Source organism: Oncorhynchus tshawytscha, unplaced genomic scaffold (assembly GCF_018296145.1).
Source record: "Oncorhynchus tshawytscha isolate Ot180627B unplaced genomic scaffold, Otsh_v2.0 Un_contig_1501_pilon_pilon, whole genome shotgun sequence".
NCBI lineage: Eukaryota > Metazoa > Chordata > Actinopteri > Salmoniformes > Salmonidae > Oncorhynchus > Oncorhynchus tshawytscha.
In genome coordinates this window covers 115,135-131,739 of record NW_024609703.1, presented here as the reverse complement: position 1 = coordinate 131,739, position 16,605 = coordinate 115,135, and the positions used below count along the sequence as shown (strand labels likewise).

General features: G+C 47.0%; 1 protein-coding gene across 3 annotated transcripts in view; it reads right to left on the bottom strand.

The window, feature by feature from the left end:
- Positions 1-10,681: 10,681 nt before the first annotated feature.
- Positions 10,682-16,605, bottom strand: part of LOC112224871 (insulin-like growth factor 1 receptor) — a 107,581-nt gene continuing 101,657 nt past the window's right edge. Inside the window, exons 21-22 of one of the 3 annotated variants that reach the window (XM_042317111.1) lie at positions 13,421-13,555; positions 10,682-11,814 (exon numbers count right to left, since the gene is read on the bottom strand). In XM_042317111.1, the coding sequence (XP_042173045.1) occupies positions 11,193-11,814; positions 13,421-13,555 (757 nt within the window). In that variant the 3' untranslated portion in view covers positions 10,682-11,192. The other 2 variants (XM_042317112.1, XM_042317113.1) reach the window with 2 other exon arrangements.

The following is a 16,605-nucleotide window of genomic DNA, read 5'->3' as shown; positions in this document are numbered from 1 at the left end:
ATTCAAGTAAGAGACACATCAACATCAACTCTTCAGAGGAGACTGTGTGAATAAGGCCTTCATGGTTGAATTGCTGCAAAGAAACCACTACTAAAGAACACCAATAAGAAGAAGTGTCACTTGGGCCAAGAAACACGAGCAATGGACATTAGACCGGTTGAAATGTGTCCTTTGGTCTGGAGTCCAAATTGGAGATTTTTTTGGTTCCAACCGCCGTGTTTTTGTGAGACGGTGTGGGTGAACGGATGATCTCCACATGTGTGGTTCCCACCGTAAAGCATGGAGGTGGTGTGATGGTGTGGGGGTGCTTTGCTGGTGACACTGTCTGTGATTTATTTAGAATTCAAGGCACATGACCAACATGGCTACAACAGCATTCTGCAGTGATAAGCCCAAACAGATGGCATGGCGTAGTGGGACTATCATTTGTTTTTCAACAAGATAATGACCCAACACCTCCAGGTTGTGTAAGGGCTATTTTACCAAAAAGGAGAGTGATGGAGTGCTGCATCAGATGACCTGGCCTCCATAACACCCCGACCTCAAACACATTGCGATGGTTTGGGATGAGTCGGACCGCAGAGTGAAGGAAAAGCAGCCAACAAGTGCTCAGCATATGTGGGAACTCCTTCAAGACTGTTGTAAATCAATTACAGGTGAAACTGGATGAGAGTGCTAAGAGTGTGCAAAGCTGTCATCAAGGCAAAGGGTTGCTAACCTGAACCAGGCTGCAGGCACTGGTTGTCGTTTTAAGCTTTTTCTTGAGTGGGCAGCTTGATGAAAGCCATGTGCCTTTTACTGAGGAGTGGCTTCCATCTAGCCACTCTACCATAAAGGCCTGATTGGTGAAGTGCTGCAGAGATGGTTGTCCTTCTGGAAGATTCTATCATCTCCACAGAAGAACTCTAGAGCTCTGTCAGAGTGACCATTTGGTTCTTGGTCACCTCCCTGACCAAGGCCCTTCTCCCAATTCTGAATTTGGCTGGGCGGCCAGCTCTAGGAAGAGTCTTGGTGGTTTCAACTTCGCCCATTTAAGAATGGAGGCGGGCAATTGGGAGGTCCATGGGGTGACGCGCAATTGGCCCAGCGTCGCCCGGGTTAGGGAGGGTTTGGCCGGAAGGGATATCCTTGTCTCATCGCACACTAGCGACTCCTGTGGCGGACCGGGCGCAGTGCACGCTGATCAGGTCACCAGGTGTACAGTGTTTCCTCCTACACATTGGTGCGGCTGGCTTCCGGGTTGGATGGGCGTTGTGTCAAGAAGCAGTGCAACTAGGTTGGGTTGTGTTTCGGAGGACGCATGGCTCTCGACCTTCGCCTCTCCTGAGTCCGTACGGGAGTTGCAGTGATGAGACAAGACTAACTATCAATTGGAAACCACGAAATTGGGGAGAATTTTTTTTTTTTTTTTTAAATAATGGAGGCCACTGATTTCTTGGGGACCTTCAATGCTGCATAATTGTTTCGGTACCCTTCCCCAGATCTGTGCCTCAACACAATCCTGTCTTGGAGGACAATTCCTTTGACCTCATGGCTTGGTTTTTGCTCTGAAATTCACTGTTAACTGTGGGACCTTATATAGACAGGTGTGTGCCTTTCCAAATCATGTCCAATCAATTGAATTTACCTCAGGTGATCTCCAATCAAGTTGTAGAAACATCTGAAGGATGATCAATGGAAACAGGATGCACCTGAGATCAATTTAGAGTCTCATAGCAAAGGTATGAATACGTACGTAAATAAGGTATTTCTATTTTTAATAAATTAGCAAACATGTCTAAAAAACAGTTTGAGCTTTGTCATTATGGGGAGTTGTGTGTAGATTGCTGAGGAAATTGTTTAATTTAATCCATTTTAGAAAAAGGCTGTAATTTAACAAAATGTGGAAAAAGTCAAGGGGTCTGAATACATTCCGAATGCACCGTAGGTCCTGGATGACAGGAAGCTTTGACCCAGTGATGTACTGGGCCATACACACTACCCTCTGTAGCGCCAAACAATCGGATGCCAAGCTGTTGCCATACCAGGCGATGATGCAATCGGTCAGGATGCTCTCGATGGTGCAGCTGTAGAAGTTTGAGGATCTGGGGAACCTTGCCTCTCCTGAGGGGGAAAGGTGTTGTTGTGCCCTCTTCACGAATGTCTTAGTGTGTTTGGACCATGAGTTTGTTGGTGATGTGGACACCAAGGAACTTAAAGCTCTCAACCTGCTACACTTCAGCTCCGTCGATGTGAAAGGGGCGTGTTCAGCCCTCCTTTTCCTGTAGTCCACGATCATCTCCTTTGTCTTGCTCACGTTGAGGGAGAGGTTGTTGTCCTGGCACCACACTGCCAGGTCTCTGACCTCCTCCCTATAGGCTGTTTCATCGTTGTCGATGATCAGGCCTACCACTCGTGTCGTAAGCAAACTTAATGGTGTTGGAGTCGTGCTTTCCACACAGTCGTGGGTGAACGGGGAATACAGGAGGGGACTAAGCACGCACCCTGAGGGGCCCCCGGGTTGAGGATCAGCGTGGCAGGGGATGTTGTTGCCTGTATTGACGTGGCAGATATGTTGTTGCCTACCCTTACCACATGGGAGGCGGCCCGTCAGGAAGTCCTTGATCCAGTTGCAGAGGGAGGTGTTTAGTCCCAGGGTCCTTAGCTTAGTGATGAGTTGTGTGGGCACTATGGTGTTGATCGCTGAGCTGTAGTCAATGAATAGCATTCTCACATACAGTGGCAAGAAAAAGTATGTGAACCCTTTGGAATTACCTGGATTTCTGCATAAATTGGTAAAATTTTGATCTGACCATCTACGTCAGAACAGACACACAGTGTGCTTAAACTAATAACACACAAATTCTTGTATTTTTCTTGTCTATATTGAATACATTGTTTAAACATTCACAGTGTAGGTTGGAAAAAGTATGTGAATCCTTAGGCTAATGACTTCTCCAAAAGCTACTTCAAATCAAATCAATTTATATAGCCCTTCGTACATCAGCTGATATCTCAAAGTGCTGTACAGAAACCCAGCCTAAAACCCCAAACAGCAAGCAATGCAGGTGTAGAAGCACGTACTTGAAGTCATGGGTCAGCTAACCTGGAGTCCAATCAATGAGACGAGATGTTGGTTAGAGTTACCCTGCCCTATACAAAACCCTCACAAAATTTGAGTTTGCTATTCACAAGAAGCATTGTCTGATGTGAACCATGCCTCGAACAAAAGATATCTCAGAAGACCCAAGATTAAGAATTGTTGACTTGAATAAAGCTGGAAAGGGTTACAAAAGTATCCCTAAAAGCCTTGATGTTCATCAGTCCACGGTAAGACACATTGTCTAGTTCAGCACTGTTGCTACTCTCACTAGGAGTGGCCGTCCTGCAAAGATGACTGCAAGAGCACAGCGCAGAATGCCCAATGAGGTTAAGAAGAATCCTAGTGTCAGCTGAAGATTTAGACATCTCTGGAACATGCTATCATCTCTGTTGACTAGTCCACGATACGCAAAACACTAAACAAGAATGGTGTTCATGGGAGGACACCACGGAAGAAGCTACTGCTGTCCAAAAAAAAGTTTTCAAAAGAGCACCTGGATATTCCACAGCGCTACTGGCAAATATTCTGTGGACAGGTGAAACTAAAGTTGAGTTGTTTGGAAGGAACAAACAACACTATGTGTGGAGAAAAAAAGGCACAGCACACCAACATCAAAACCTCATCCCAACTGTAAAGTATGGTGGAGGGAGCATCATGGTTTGGGGCTGCTTTGCTGCCTCAGGGTCTGGACAGCTTGCTATCGTCAACAGAAAAATGAATTCCCAAGTTTATCAAGACATTTTGCAGGAGAATGTAAGGATATCCGTCTGCCAATTGAAGAGCAACAGAAGTTGGGTGATGCAGCAGGACAACGACCCAAAACACAGAAGTAAATCAACAACAGGATGGCTTCAACAGAAGAAAATACGCCTTCTGGAGTGACCCAGTCCTGACCTCAACCCGATTGAGATGCTGTGGCATGACCTCAAGAGACCAGTTCACACCAGACATCCCAAGAAAATTGCTGAACTGAACCAGTTTTGTAAAGAGGAATGGTCCAAAATTCCTCCTGACTGTTGTGCAGGTCTGATCCGCAACTACAAAAAAACATTTGGTTGAGGTTATTGCTTCCAAAAGGAGGGTCAACCAGTTATTAAATCCAAGGGTTCACATACTTTCCCACCCTACGCTGTGTAATCAATAGACATGAAAACATATAATTGTGTTATTAGTTTAAGCAGACTGTTTGTCTATTGTTGTGACTTAGATGAAGATCAGATCAAATTTTATGACCAATTTAAGCAGATATCCAGGTAATTTCAAAGGATTCCCATACTTATTATTGACACCGTAGACACCGTTTTGTCCAGGTGGGAAAGGGCAATGTGGAATGCGATTGAGATTGCGTCATCTGTGGATCTGTTGGGGCGGTATGCGAATTGGAGTGGGTCTAAGGTTTCTGGGATGATGGTGTTGATGTGAGCCATGACCAGCCTTTCAAAGCACTTCATGGCTACTGACGTAAGTACTATGGGGCTGTAGTCATTTAGGCAGGTTACCTTCGCTTTCTTGGGCACAGGGACTATGGTGGTCTGTTTGAAACATGTAGGTATTACAGACTCGGTCAGGGAGAGGTTGAAAATGTCAGTGAAGACACTTGCCAGTTGGTCAGCACATGCTCGGAGTACACGTCCTGGTAATCTGTCTTGCTCACATCTGCTACGGAGAGCATGATCACACAGTTGTCCGGAACAGCTGGTGGTCTCATGCATGCTTCAGTGTTGCTTGCCTCGAAGAGAGCATAAAAGGCATTTAGCTTGTCTGGTAGGCTCGTGTCACTGGGCAGCTCGTGGCTGGGTTTCCCTTTGTAGTCTGTAATAGTTTTCAAGACCTGCCACATCCTGAGGAACGTCAGAGCCGGAAGAGTAGGATTCAATCATAGTCCTGTATTGATGCTTTGCCTGTTTGATGGTTCGTCTGAGGGCATAGCGGGATTTCTTATAAGCAACAGGATTAATGTCTTGCTCCTTGAAAGCGGCAGCTCTAGCCTTTAGCTCGGTGCGGATGTGGCCTGTAATCCATGGCTTCTGGTTGGGATATGTACCTACTATCACTTTGGGGACGATGTTGTCGATGCACTTGTTGATGAAGCCGGTGACGGATGTGGTGTACTCCTCAATGCCATTGGATGAATCCCAGATCATATTCCAGTCTGTGCTAGCAAAACAGTCCCTTAACGTTGCATATGCATCATCTGACCACTTCCATATTGAGCGAGTCACTGGTACTTCCTGCTTTAGTTTTTGCTTGCAGGAATCAGGAGGATAGAATTATGATCAGATTTGCCAAATGGAGGGAGAGCTTTGTATGTGTCTCTGTGTGTGGGGTAAAGATGGTCTAGAGTTTTTCCCTCTGGTTGCACATTTGACATGCTGGTAGAAATGAGGTCACACTGATTTAAGTTTCCATGCATTAAAGTCCCCGGCCACTAGGAGCGCTGCTTCTGGATGAGCATTTTCTTGTTTGCTTATGGCCGTATACAGCTCATTGAGTGCGGACTTAGTGCCAGCATCGGTTTGTGGTGGTAGATGGGGGTAGAGTAATGGGGGTAGATGTGGCAGTAGCAGCTCATTATTCGATCTAGTATGGGGGTAGATGTAGCAGCTCATTATTTGATCTAGTAATGGAGGTAGATGTGGCAGTAGCAGCTCATTATTTGATCTAGTAATGGGGGTAAATGTAGCAGCTCATTATTTGATCTAGTAATGGGGGTAGATGTGGCAGTAGCAGCTCATTATTTGATCTAGTAATGGGGTAGATATGGCAGTAGCAGCTCAATATTTGATCTAGTAATGGGGGGGTAGATGTGGCAGTAGCAGCTCATTATTTGATCTAGTAATGGGGGTAGATGTGGCAGTAGCAGCTCATTATTTGATCTAGTAATGGGGGTAGATGTGGCAGCTCATTATTTGATCTAGTAATGGGGGGTAGGTGTGGCAGCTCATTATTTGATCTAGTAATGGGGGTAGATGTGGCAGCTCATTATTTGATCTAGTAATGGGGGTAGATGTGGCAGCTCATTATTTGATCTAGTAATGGGGGTAGATGTGGCAGCTCATTATTTGATCTAGTAATGGGGGTAGGTGTGGCAGCTCATTATTTGATCAAGTAATGGGGGTAGATGTGGCAGTAGCAGCTCATTATTTGATCTAGTAATGGGGGTTGATATGGCAGCTCATTATTTTATCTAGTAATGGGGCTAGATATGGCAGCTCATTATTTGATCAGTAATGGGGGCAGATATGGCAGTAGCAGCTCATTATTTGATCTAGTAATGGGGGATATGTCAGTATCTCTTTCCTTCATTAAGGACTGGGGGGGGGGTCTTTCTCTGTCCTTCATTCAGGAAAGACAACAGTTAGGAATACCGTCACTAAACCTCTAAGAAACTAAAATAAAAAGCCATCTTTCCGGCAAAAACAACAATGTATTGGTGAAAACAAATGTAAGGCTTTGGACAATATGTGGCAAAACAGCATATCTTTATGAGTTAAAGAGAAACAATGATGTTTCATATGAATGAATTGTTTGAGAAATACAACAAGCATAAGAACAAATGGACTGTAATGGGAACAAGAGTAAAACAATCAACCTGAACGATTCATTTTTATATAGATATATTATAACCACAAGAAAAATAAAGAATTAAATAGCAGCTTCTGTACAGACAATTACTTCGAAGAACATAAACAGTGATGTGTGTGAACATGTTCTGTGGTCTAACTACACCAAATATACAAAAGTATGTGGACACCCCTTCAAATGAGTGGATTCAGCTCATTTCTGCCACACCCGTTGCTGACATGTATCAAATTCACCACACAGCCATGCAATCTCCATAGCCCAACATTGGCAGTAGCATGGCCCTTACTGAAGAGCTCAGTGACTTTCAACGTGGCACCGTCATAGGATGCCACCTTTCCAACAAGTCAGTTAGTCAAATATTTTCCCTGCTGGAGCTGCCCCGGTCAACAGTAAGTGCTGTTATTGTGAAGTGGGAACATATAGGAGCAACAACAGCTCAGCCACAAAGTGGTAGGCCACACCAGCTCACAGAACGGGACCGCCGAGTGCTGAAGCAGGTAGCGCGTTTAAAAACACTCAGTGCCGAGTTCCAAACTGCCTCTGGAAGCAACGTCAGCACAAGAACTGTTCGTCGGGAGCATCATGAAATGGGTTTCCATGGCTGAGCAGCCGCACACAAGCCTAAGATCACCATGCACAATGCCAAGTGTCGGCTGGAGTGGTGTAAAGCTCACCGCTATTGGACTCTGGAGCAGTGGAAACGCTTTCTCTGGAGTGATGAATCGCGATTCATCATCTGGCAGTTAGACAGACAAATCTGGGTTTGGCCGATGCCAGGTAACGCTACCTGCTCGAATGCATAGTGCCAACTGTAAAGTTTGGTGGAGGAGGAAAAACAGTCCGGGGCTGTTTTTCATGGTTCGGGGTAGGGCCCTTAGTTCCAGTGAACAGAAATCTTAATGCTACAGCATACAATGACATTCTAGATGATTATGTGCTTCCAACTTTATGGTAACATTGTGGGGAAGGCCCTTTCCTGTTTCAGCATGACAATGCCCCCGTGCACAAAGTGAGGTCCATACAGAAATGGTTTGTTGAGATCGATGTGGAAGAACTTGACCGGCCTGCGCAGACCCTGCGCAATCCCATTGGGATGCCGACTGCTAGCCAGGCCTAATCGCACAACATCAGTGCCCGACCTCACTAATGCTCTTGTGGCTGAATGGAAGCAAGTCCCAGCAGCAATGTACCAACATCTAGTGGAAAGCCTTCCCAGAAGAGTGGAGGCTGTTATAGCAGCAATGTTCCAACATCTAGTGGAAAGCCTTCCCAGAAGAGTGGAGGCTGTTATAGCAGCAATGTTCCAACATCTAGTGGAAAGCCTTCCCAGAAGAGTGGAGACTGTTATAGCAGCAGAAGGGGGACCAACTCCATATTAATGCCCATCATTTTGAAATGAGATGTTTGACGAGTAGGTGTCCACATACTGTTGGTGATGTAGTGAACAACTGTAAGAGCAATGGAGAAATGTTCTGAATCTTAGAGCAGAGACTACAGTGTAAATATATACCTGCTGTGTACAGCAATGTCTCCCTCCCTCCATACTACTGGACTGGAGACTACTCCTGTCTGTCCCTACTCCCTCCATACTACTGGACTGGAGCCATACATCCGGTCAGAGGAGCTAAGCATATGGAGCCATACATCCGATCAGAGGAGCTAAGCATATGGAGCCATACATCCGATCAGAGGAGCTAAGCATATGGAGCCATACATCCGGTCAGAGGAGCTAAGCATATGGAGCCATACATCCGATCAGAGGAGCTAAGCATATGGAGCCATACATCCGGTCAGAGGAGCTAAGCATATGGAGCCATACATCCGATCAGAGGAGCTAAGCATATGGAGCCATACATCCGGTCAGAGGAGCTAAGCATATGGAGCCATACATCCGATCAGAGGAGCTAAGCATATGGAGCCATACATCCGATCAGAGGAGCTAAGCATATGGAGCCATACATTCGGGCAGAGGAACTAAGAAGGGAACTGAAGGACTGGATAAAACAACCTCCCATTGATCACAATCCTTTAAGATACTAAATAATTTAGTCATGTCTTGTAGGCCTAGGAGACGACAAGTAGTTTACGCAAATGTCAGAATGATTCCTGTCAATCACAGACAAGACAAAGGGAGAAGACGTAGTTTACACTAGTGTCAGAATGATTCCTGTCAATCACAGACAAGACAAAGGGAGAAGACGTAGTTTACACTAGTGTCAGAATGATTCCTGTCAATCACAGACAAGACAAAGGGAGAAGACGTAGTTTACACTAGTGTCAGAATGATTCCTGTCAATCACAGACAAGACAAAGGGAGAAGACGTAGTTTACACTAGTGTCAGAATGATTCCTGTCAATCACAGACAAGACAAAGGGAGAAGACGTAGTTTACACTAGTGTCAGAATGATTCCTGTCAATCACATACAAGACAAAGGGAGAAGACGACACCAGACAACTAATCATCATCAGTGGTGACCATCTTGTCCAACAGAGAGGATCATGTCTGTCCATCCACTGATATACAACACAGACACAGAGACAGACAGCGCTTGACCGTTGACATGGCTTCCAGACAGAAGATTTAACATTTACCTCACAATAATAATAATGCCCCCCAATATTACACAGTGAGCCAACCAACCAACCATCACTCTGAAAGGCTGTCTCCATTTGGGGATATTTAGAAAAACTAATTAGAAAACACACTGTATATATAGTGTACCATCTCAGTACCTGTATAAAGTTTAGAACACCTACTCATTAAAGGGTTTTTCTTTATTTTTACTATTTTCTACATTGTAGATAGTGAAGAAATCAGAACTATGGAATCATGTCGTAACCCAAAAGAGAGAAAGAGTTCAAAATATATATAGCCTTCAAATAGCCACCCTTTTGCCTTGATGACAGCTTTGCATTCTCTCAACCAGCTTCATGAGGTAATCACCTGGAATGCATTTCAATTAACAGGTGTGCCTTAAAAGTTATTTTTGTGGAATTTCTTTCCTTCTTAATGCGTTTGAGCCAATCAGTTGTGTGTTTGAGCCAATCAGTTGTGTTGTGACAAGGTAGGGTTGGTATACAGAAGATAGCCCTATTTGGTAAAAGACCAAGTCCATATTATGGCAAGAACAGCTCAAATAAGCAAAGAGAAACGACAGTCCATCATTAATTTAAGGCATGAAGGTCAGTCAATATGGAACATTTCAAGAACTTTGAAAGTTTCCTCAAGTGCAGTCACAAAAACCATCAAGCGCTATGATGAATTTGGTTATCATGAGGACCGCCACAGGAAAGGAAGACCCAGAGTTACCTCAGCTGCAGAGGATAAGTTCATTAGAGTTACCAGCCTCACTAACAGACACATCTCAACATCAACTGTTTAGAGGAGACTGTGAATCAGGACTTCATGGTCGAATTGCTGAAACCACTACTAAAGGACACCAATAGGAAGAAGAGACTTGCTTGGGCCAAGAAACATGACCAATGGACTTTAGACCGGTGGAAATCTGTCCTTTGGTCTGATGAGTCCAAATTTTAGATTTTTGGTTCCAACAGCCGTGTCTTTGTGCGATGCAGAGTAGATGAACCGATGATCTCCGCATGTGTGATTCCCACCGTGAAGCATGGAGGAGGTGGTGTGATGTATTCTGCAGCGATACACCATCCCATCTGGTTTGGGCTTAGTGGGACCATCATTTGTTTTTCAACAGGACAACAACCCAACACACCTCCAGGCTGTGTAAGGGCTATTTGACCAAGGAGAGTGATGGAGTGCTGCATCAGATGACCTGGCCTCCACAATCACCCGACCTCAACCCAATTGAGATGGTTTGGGATGAGTTGGACCACAGATTGCAGGAAAAGCAGCCAACAAGTGCTCAGCATATGTGGGAACTCCTTCAAGACTGTTGGAAAAGCATTCCTCATGAAGCTGGTTGAGAGAATGCCAAGAGTGCAAAGCTGTCATCAAGGCAAAGGGTGGTTATCATGAAGAATCTCAAATATATTTTGATTTGCTAAACACTTTTTTGGCTTTTTTTTGGTTTTGATGTCTTCACTATTATTCTACAATGTAGAAAATAGTAAACATTAAGAAAAACCCTTGAATGAGTAGGGGTGTCCAAACTTTTGACTGGTAGCGGTAACCAGAAACCTTCCTGAACAACGGACTTGCGTTTTATATATAAAGGTAGCTGGGCCTAAAGGAATATATGTAAAAAACACCGATGTTCAGGTTGTGGTTCATGGTCCTCCCAGCAGGCCTCAGCAGGAGGTGCTTTATATCAGGCAGTTGATAGAAATGTCAATACAATAACAGAATGAAAAAGTAGGAGAGAGTCCCACCACAGAGGAGTCCCACCACAGAGGAGTCCCACCACAGAGGAGTCCCACCACAGAGGAGTCCACTACAGAGGAGTCCACCAGAGTCCCACCACAGAGGAGTCCACCAGAGTCCCACCACAGAGGAGTCCCACCAAGCTCTTTAGAAAAGAGGGATGAGGGATGGAGAGAGGTCCACTAGGATCAGCAGGCCGAGGACTGTGGGAGGGGCATGGCACGTTCCTTCTTCCTCACTCCGTTCATGTGTGCGTAGGGCGGTGAGTCATTGAAGGCTGGTCGCAGCAGGACCTGGGCGACCGCCTCGGGGCCGTTGGACTCCACCTGTCCTGAAGCCCCTGAGCTCTGGGCTGAGGAGGGGCCAGGGGCCACTCGGGAGCAGCAGGCCTGGCTGGTGGCCCCGAGGGCTGGGGAGCAGGGGGACGAGGGAGCCTGGGGCTGAACCTGCCCAGAGGACGGGGCTGAAGGAGGGGTGGAGCCCAGCGTTAATGGACCGTCGGGGGCCGTGGAGGCTGATGTCTGTTGGGAGGGGGGAGGAGGGGGCTGGTTGGGCAGGGCGGACCCGGAGCTGGTGGGGGGGCAGGGGATGGGGGGCCGTGAAGATGCAGCTGGGCCTAAAGGAACATTCTTCATGTTCTCTACCTCCATGTCTAACTCCTCTGTGTCTGGAAGCTTGTTCTCTTCGCTGTAAAAGAAACTCATCTCTCTGAACGGTGGCTCCAGCTCCTCCTTGATGCTGTTAATGATCTCCAGAAACGACGGACGCATCTTAGGGTTGTACTGCCAACACATACGCATTAACTCAAACCTGGTAGGAGAGAGAGAGAGGAGTTAGATATTATCTAATGGGTTATACTGCCAACGCATACGCATTAACTCAAACCTGGTAGGAGAGAGAGAGAGGAGTTAGATATTATCTAATGGGTTGTACTGCCAACACATACGCATTAACTCAAACCTGGTAGGAGAGAGAGAGAGGAGTTAGATATTATCTAATGGGTTATACTGCCAACGCATTAACTCAAACCTGGTAGGAGAGAGAGAGAGGAGTTAGATATTATCTAATGGGTGCAGGCAGTAGTTCTTTCAATTCAAGCACCAAAACAGTTCACGTTCCATATCTATACATGTCCACAGCAGTGTGTGTGTGTGTGTGTGTGTGTGTGTGTGTGTGTAACACTTGTTTTCCAGATAGGGTTGTTTGTGAAGCATTTAAAGTGATGTTATATTTCCCCCTCCAGTCAATAGATGGCAGTATACTAGACATTACATCCTCCAGTCAATAGAAGGCAGTATACTAGACATTACATCCTCCAGTCAATAGATGGCAGTATACTAGACATTACAGCCTCCAGTCAATAGATGGCAGTATACTAGACATTACATCCTCCAGTCAATAGATGGCAGTATACTAGACATTACATCCTCCAGTCAATAGATGGCAGTATACTAGACATTACATCCTCCAGTCAATAGATGGCAGTATACTAGACATTACAGCCTCCAGTCAATAGAGCAGAGCCCCAATCTGATGAGACCTAACAGGCTGAACAGACTGGCAGAGCCCCAAGCTGCTGAAACCTAACAGGCTGAACAGGCTACCGGACTGGCAGAGCCCCAAGCTGCTGAAACCTAACAGGCTACCGGACTGGCAGAGCCCCAAGCTGCTGAAACCTAACAGGCTACCAGACTGGCAGAGCCCCAAGCTGCTGAAACCTAACAGGCTACCAGACTGGCAGAGCCCCAAGCTGCTGAAACCTAACAGGCTACCGGACTGGCAGAGCCCCAAGCTGCTGAAACCTAACAGGCTACCGGACTGGCAGAGCCCCAAGCTGCTGAAACCTAACAGGCTACCAGACTGGCAGAGCTGGCAGAGCCCCAAGCTGCTGAAACCTAACAGGCTACCAGACTGGCAGAGCCCCAAGCTGCTGAAACCTAACAGGCTACCAGACTGGCAGAGCCCCAAGCTGCTGAAACCTAACAGGCTGAACAGGCTACCGGACTGGCAGAGCCCCAAGCTGCTGAAACCTAACAGGCTGAACAGACTACCGGACTGGCAGAGCCCCAAGCTGCTGAAACCTAACAGGAGGAGGAGGTAGTCCAGGGAGAGGAGGAGGTGGTGGTCCAGGGAGAGGAGGTGGTCCAGGGAATATACTGTACACACGCACCAATCTAATTCCACAAAATTATGCAAAGTAACCTACATACCGATAAGCCTGACCGGTCAAATATATCTCCATCGAATGGTATTTCCATCAATAGACTAAAAAGCATTATTTCGCAAAAGGATTTTTCTTCCCCCGGACAATTGGCCAGCACCAATTTTATTTATCGGCTTTTCCATTTTTGGGGGCAAAAATCCAGATATACCGGGCTAACGGACACCCAGGTGTGTGTGTGCGTGTGTAACTCACAGCATGTCTGGGCAGTTGTCTGGTTTGTCTAGCAGTCCTCCGTCCATAACGAAGCGCAGCACCTGCTCATTGGACATCCCCTGGTAGGGCTGCTCTGCTAGTGTGGCTATCTCCCATAACACCACCCCAAAAGACCTGCAGAGAGAGAGGAGACAGGATTATACACCCTACAATTTACACACCCTGACCCTACACACCATGACCTGGTAGGGCTGCTCTGCTAGTGTGGCTATCTCCCATAACACCACCCCAAAAGACCTGCAGAGAGAGAGGAGACAGGATTATACACCCTACAATTTACACACCCTGACCCTACACACCATGACCTGGTAGGGCTGCTCTGCTAGTGTGGCTATCTCCCATAACACCACCCCAAAAGACCTGCAGAAAGAGAGGAGACAGGATTATACACCCTACAACCTATACACCCTGACCCTATACACCATGACGTACACACCCTGACACTATACACCATGACCTACACACCCTATACACCATGACCTACACACCCTGACTCTACACACCCTATACACCCTGACCCTATACACCCTGACCCTATACACCCTGGCCCTATACACCCTACACACCATGACCCTATACGCCCTACACACCATGACCCTATACACCCTACACACCATGACCCTATACACCCTACACACCCTGACCCTATACGCCCTACACACCATGACCCTATACACCATGACCCTATACACCCTACACACCATGACCCTACACACACCCTGACCCTATACGCCCTACACACCCTGACCCTATACGCCCTACACACCCTGACCCTATACACCCTACACGCCATGACCCTATACACCCTACACACCATGACCCTATACGCCCTACACACCCTGACCCTATACGCCCTATACACCCTGACCCTACACACCCTGACCCTATACGCCCTATACACCCTGACCATACACACCCTGACCCTATACGCCCTATACACCCTGACCCTACACACCCTGACCCTATACGCCCTATACACCCTGACCCTACACACCATGACCCTATACGCCCTACACACCCTGACCCTATACGCCCTATACACCCTGACCCTACACACCCTGACCCTATACGCCCTATACACCCTATACACCCTACACACCATGACACACCATGACACGATACACCATGACCCTACACACCCTGACCCTACACACCATGACCCTATACACCCTGACCCTACACACCAAGACCCTATACACCCTACACACCCTGACCCTACACACCAAGACCCTATACACCCTGACCCTACACACCCTGACCCTACACACCATGACCCTATACACCCTGACCCTACACACCAAGACCCTATACACCCTACACACCCTGACCCTATACACCCTGACCCTATACACCCTACACACCATGACCCTATACACCTGATCCTACACACCAAGACCCTATACACCCTACACACCCTGACCCTATACACCCTACACACCATGACCCTATACACCCTACACACCAAGACCCTATACACCCTACACACCCTGACCCTATACACCCTGACCCTATACACCCTACACACCATGACCCTATACACCCTGATCCTACACACCAAGACCCTATACACCCTACACACCATGACCCTATACACCCTACACACCATGACCCTATACGCCCTACACACCCTGACCCTATACACCCTACACACCATGACCCTATACACACTACACACCATGACACTACACACCCTGATCATACACACCAAGACCCTATACACCCTATACACCATGACCCTATACACCATGACCCTATACACCCTGACCCTACACACCCTACACACCATGACACTATACATCCTGACCCTATTACCCAACACACCATGGCCCTATACACCCTACACACCCTGACCCTACACACCATGACACCCTACATCCTGACACTATACACCCTACACACCCTGACCCTACACACCCTATACACCATGACACCATACATCCTGACCCTACACACCATGACCCTACACACCATGACCCTACACACCCTATACACCCTGACCCTATACACCATGACCCTACACACCCTATACACCCTGACCCTATACACCATGACCCTACACACCCTGACCCTATACACCATGACCCTACACACCCTGACCCTATACACCATGACCCTACACACCCTATACACGCTGACCCTAAACACCATGACCCTACACACCCTATACACGCTGACCCTAAACACCCTATACACCATGACCCTATACACCTTACACCCTGACCCTACACACCAAGACCCTATGTGTGTGTGTGTGTGTGTGAGAGAGGAAGTGTGTGTGATCCGAGGTGTATGCGTGTATTTCCTGGGTCCGCTCTGTAATTTAACATCTGGCCAGGGAGAGTGTCGGGTCGTAGCGTAGTCGTTTCCTTCTCACAAGAAACAATCAGCATTACGAGGACCGTTAAAGACCCACTCCCCTATTGGTCCCCCAGACTCCCCCACCCCAGTCCTCAAGCCCTGGAGGACATGAAGAAAATGTACACACTACACATCATGACCCTATACACTCTGACCCTACACACCATGACCCTATACACTCTGACCCTACACACCAAGACCCTATACACCCTACATACCATGGCTCTATACACCCTACACACCATACATCCTACACACCATGACCCTATACACCCTACACACCATGACACTACACACCCTACACACCATGACCCTATACACCATGACACTATACAACATGACCCTACACACCATGAACCTATACACCCTACACACCCTGACCCTACACACCCTGACCCTACACACCCTGACCCTACACACCATGACACCATACATCCTGACGCTATACACCCTACATACCATGACACTATACACGCTACACACCATGACACTATACACCATGACACTACACACCATGACCCTATACACCATGAACCTATACACCCTACACAACCTGACCCTACACACCCTGACCCCATACATCCTGACGCTATACACCCTACACACCATGACCCTATACACCCTACACACCATGACACTATACACCCATGACACTATACACCATAACCCTACACACCCTACACACCATGACCCTACACATCCATACACCCTGAAACTATACACTTTAACCCTACATACCCTATACACCCTGAAACTTTACATCCTAACGCTACATACCCTAAACACACTGACACTACACACCCTAA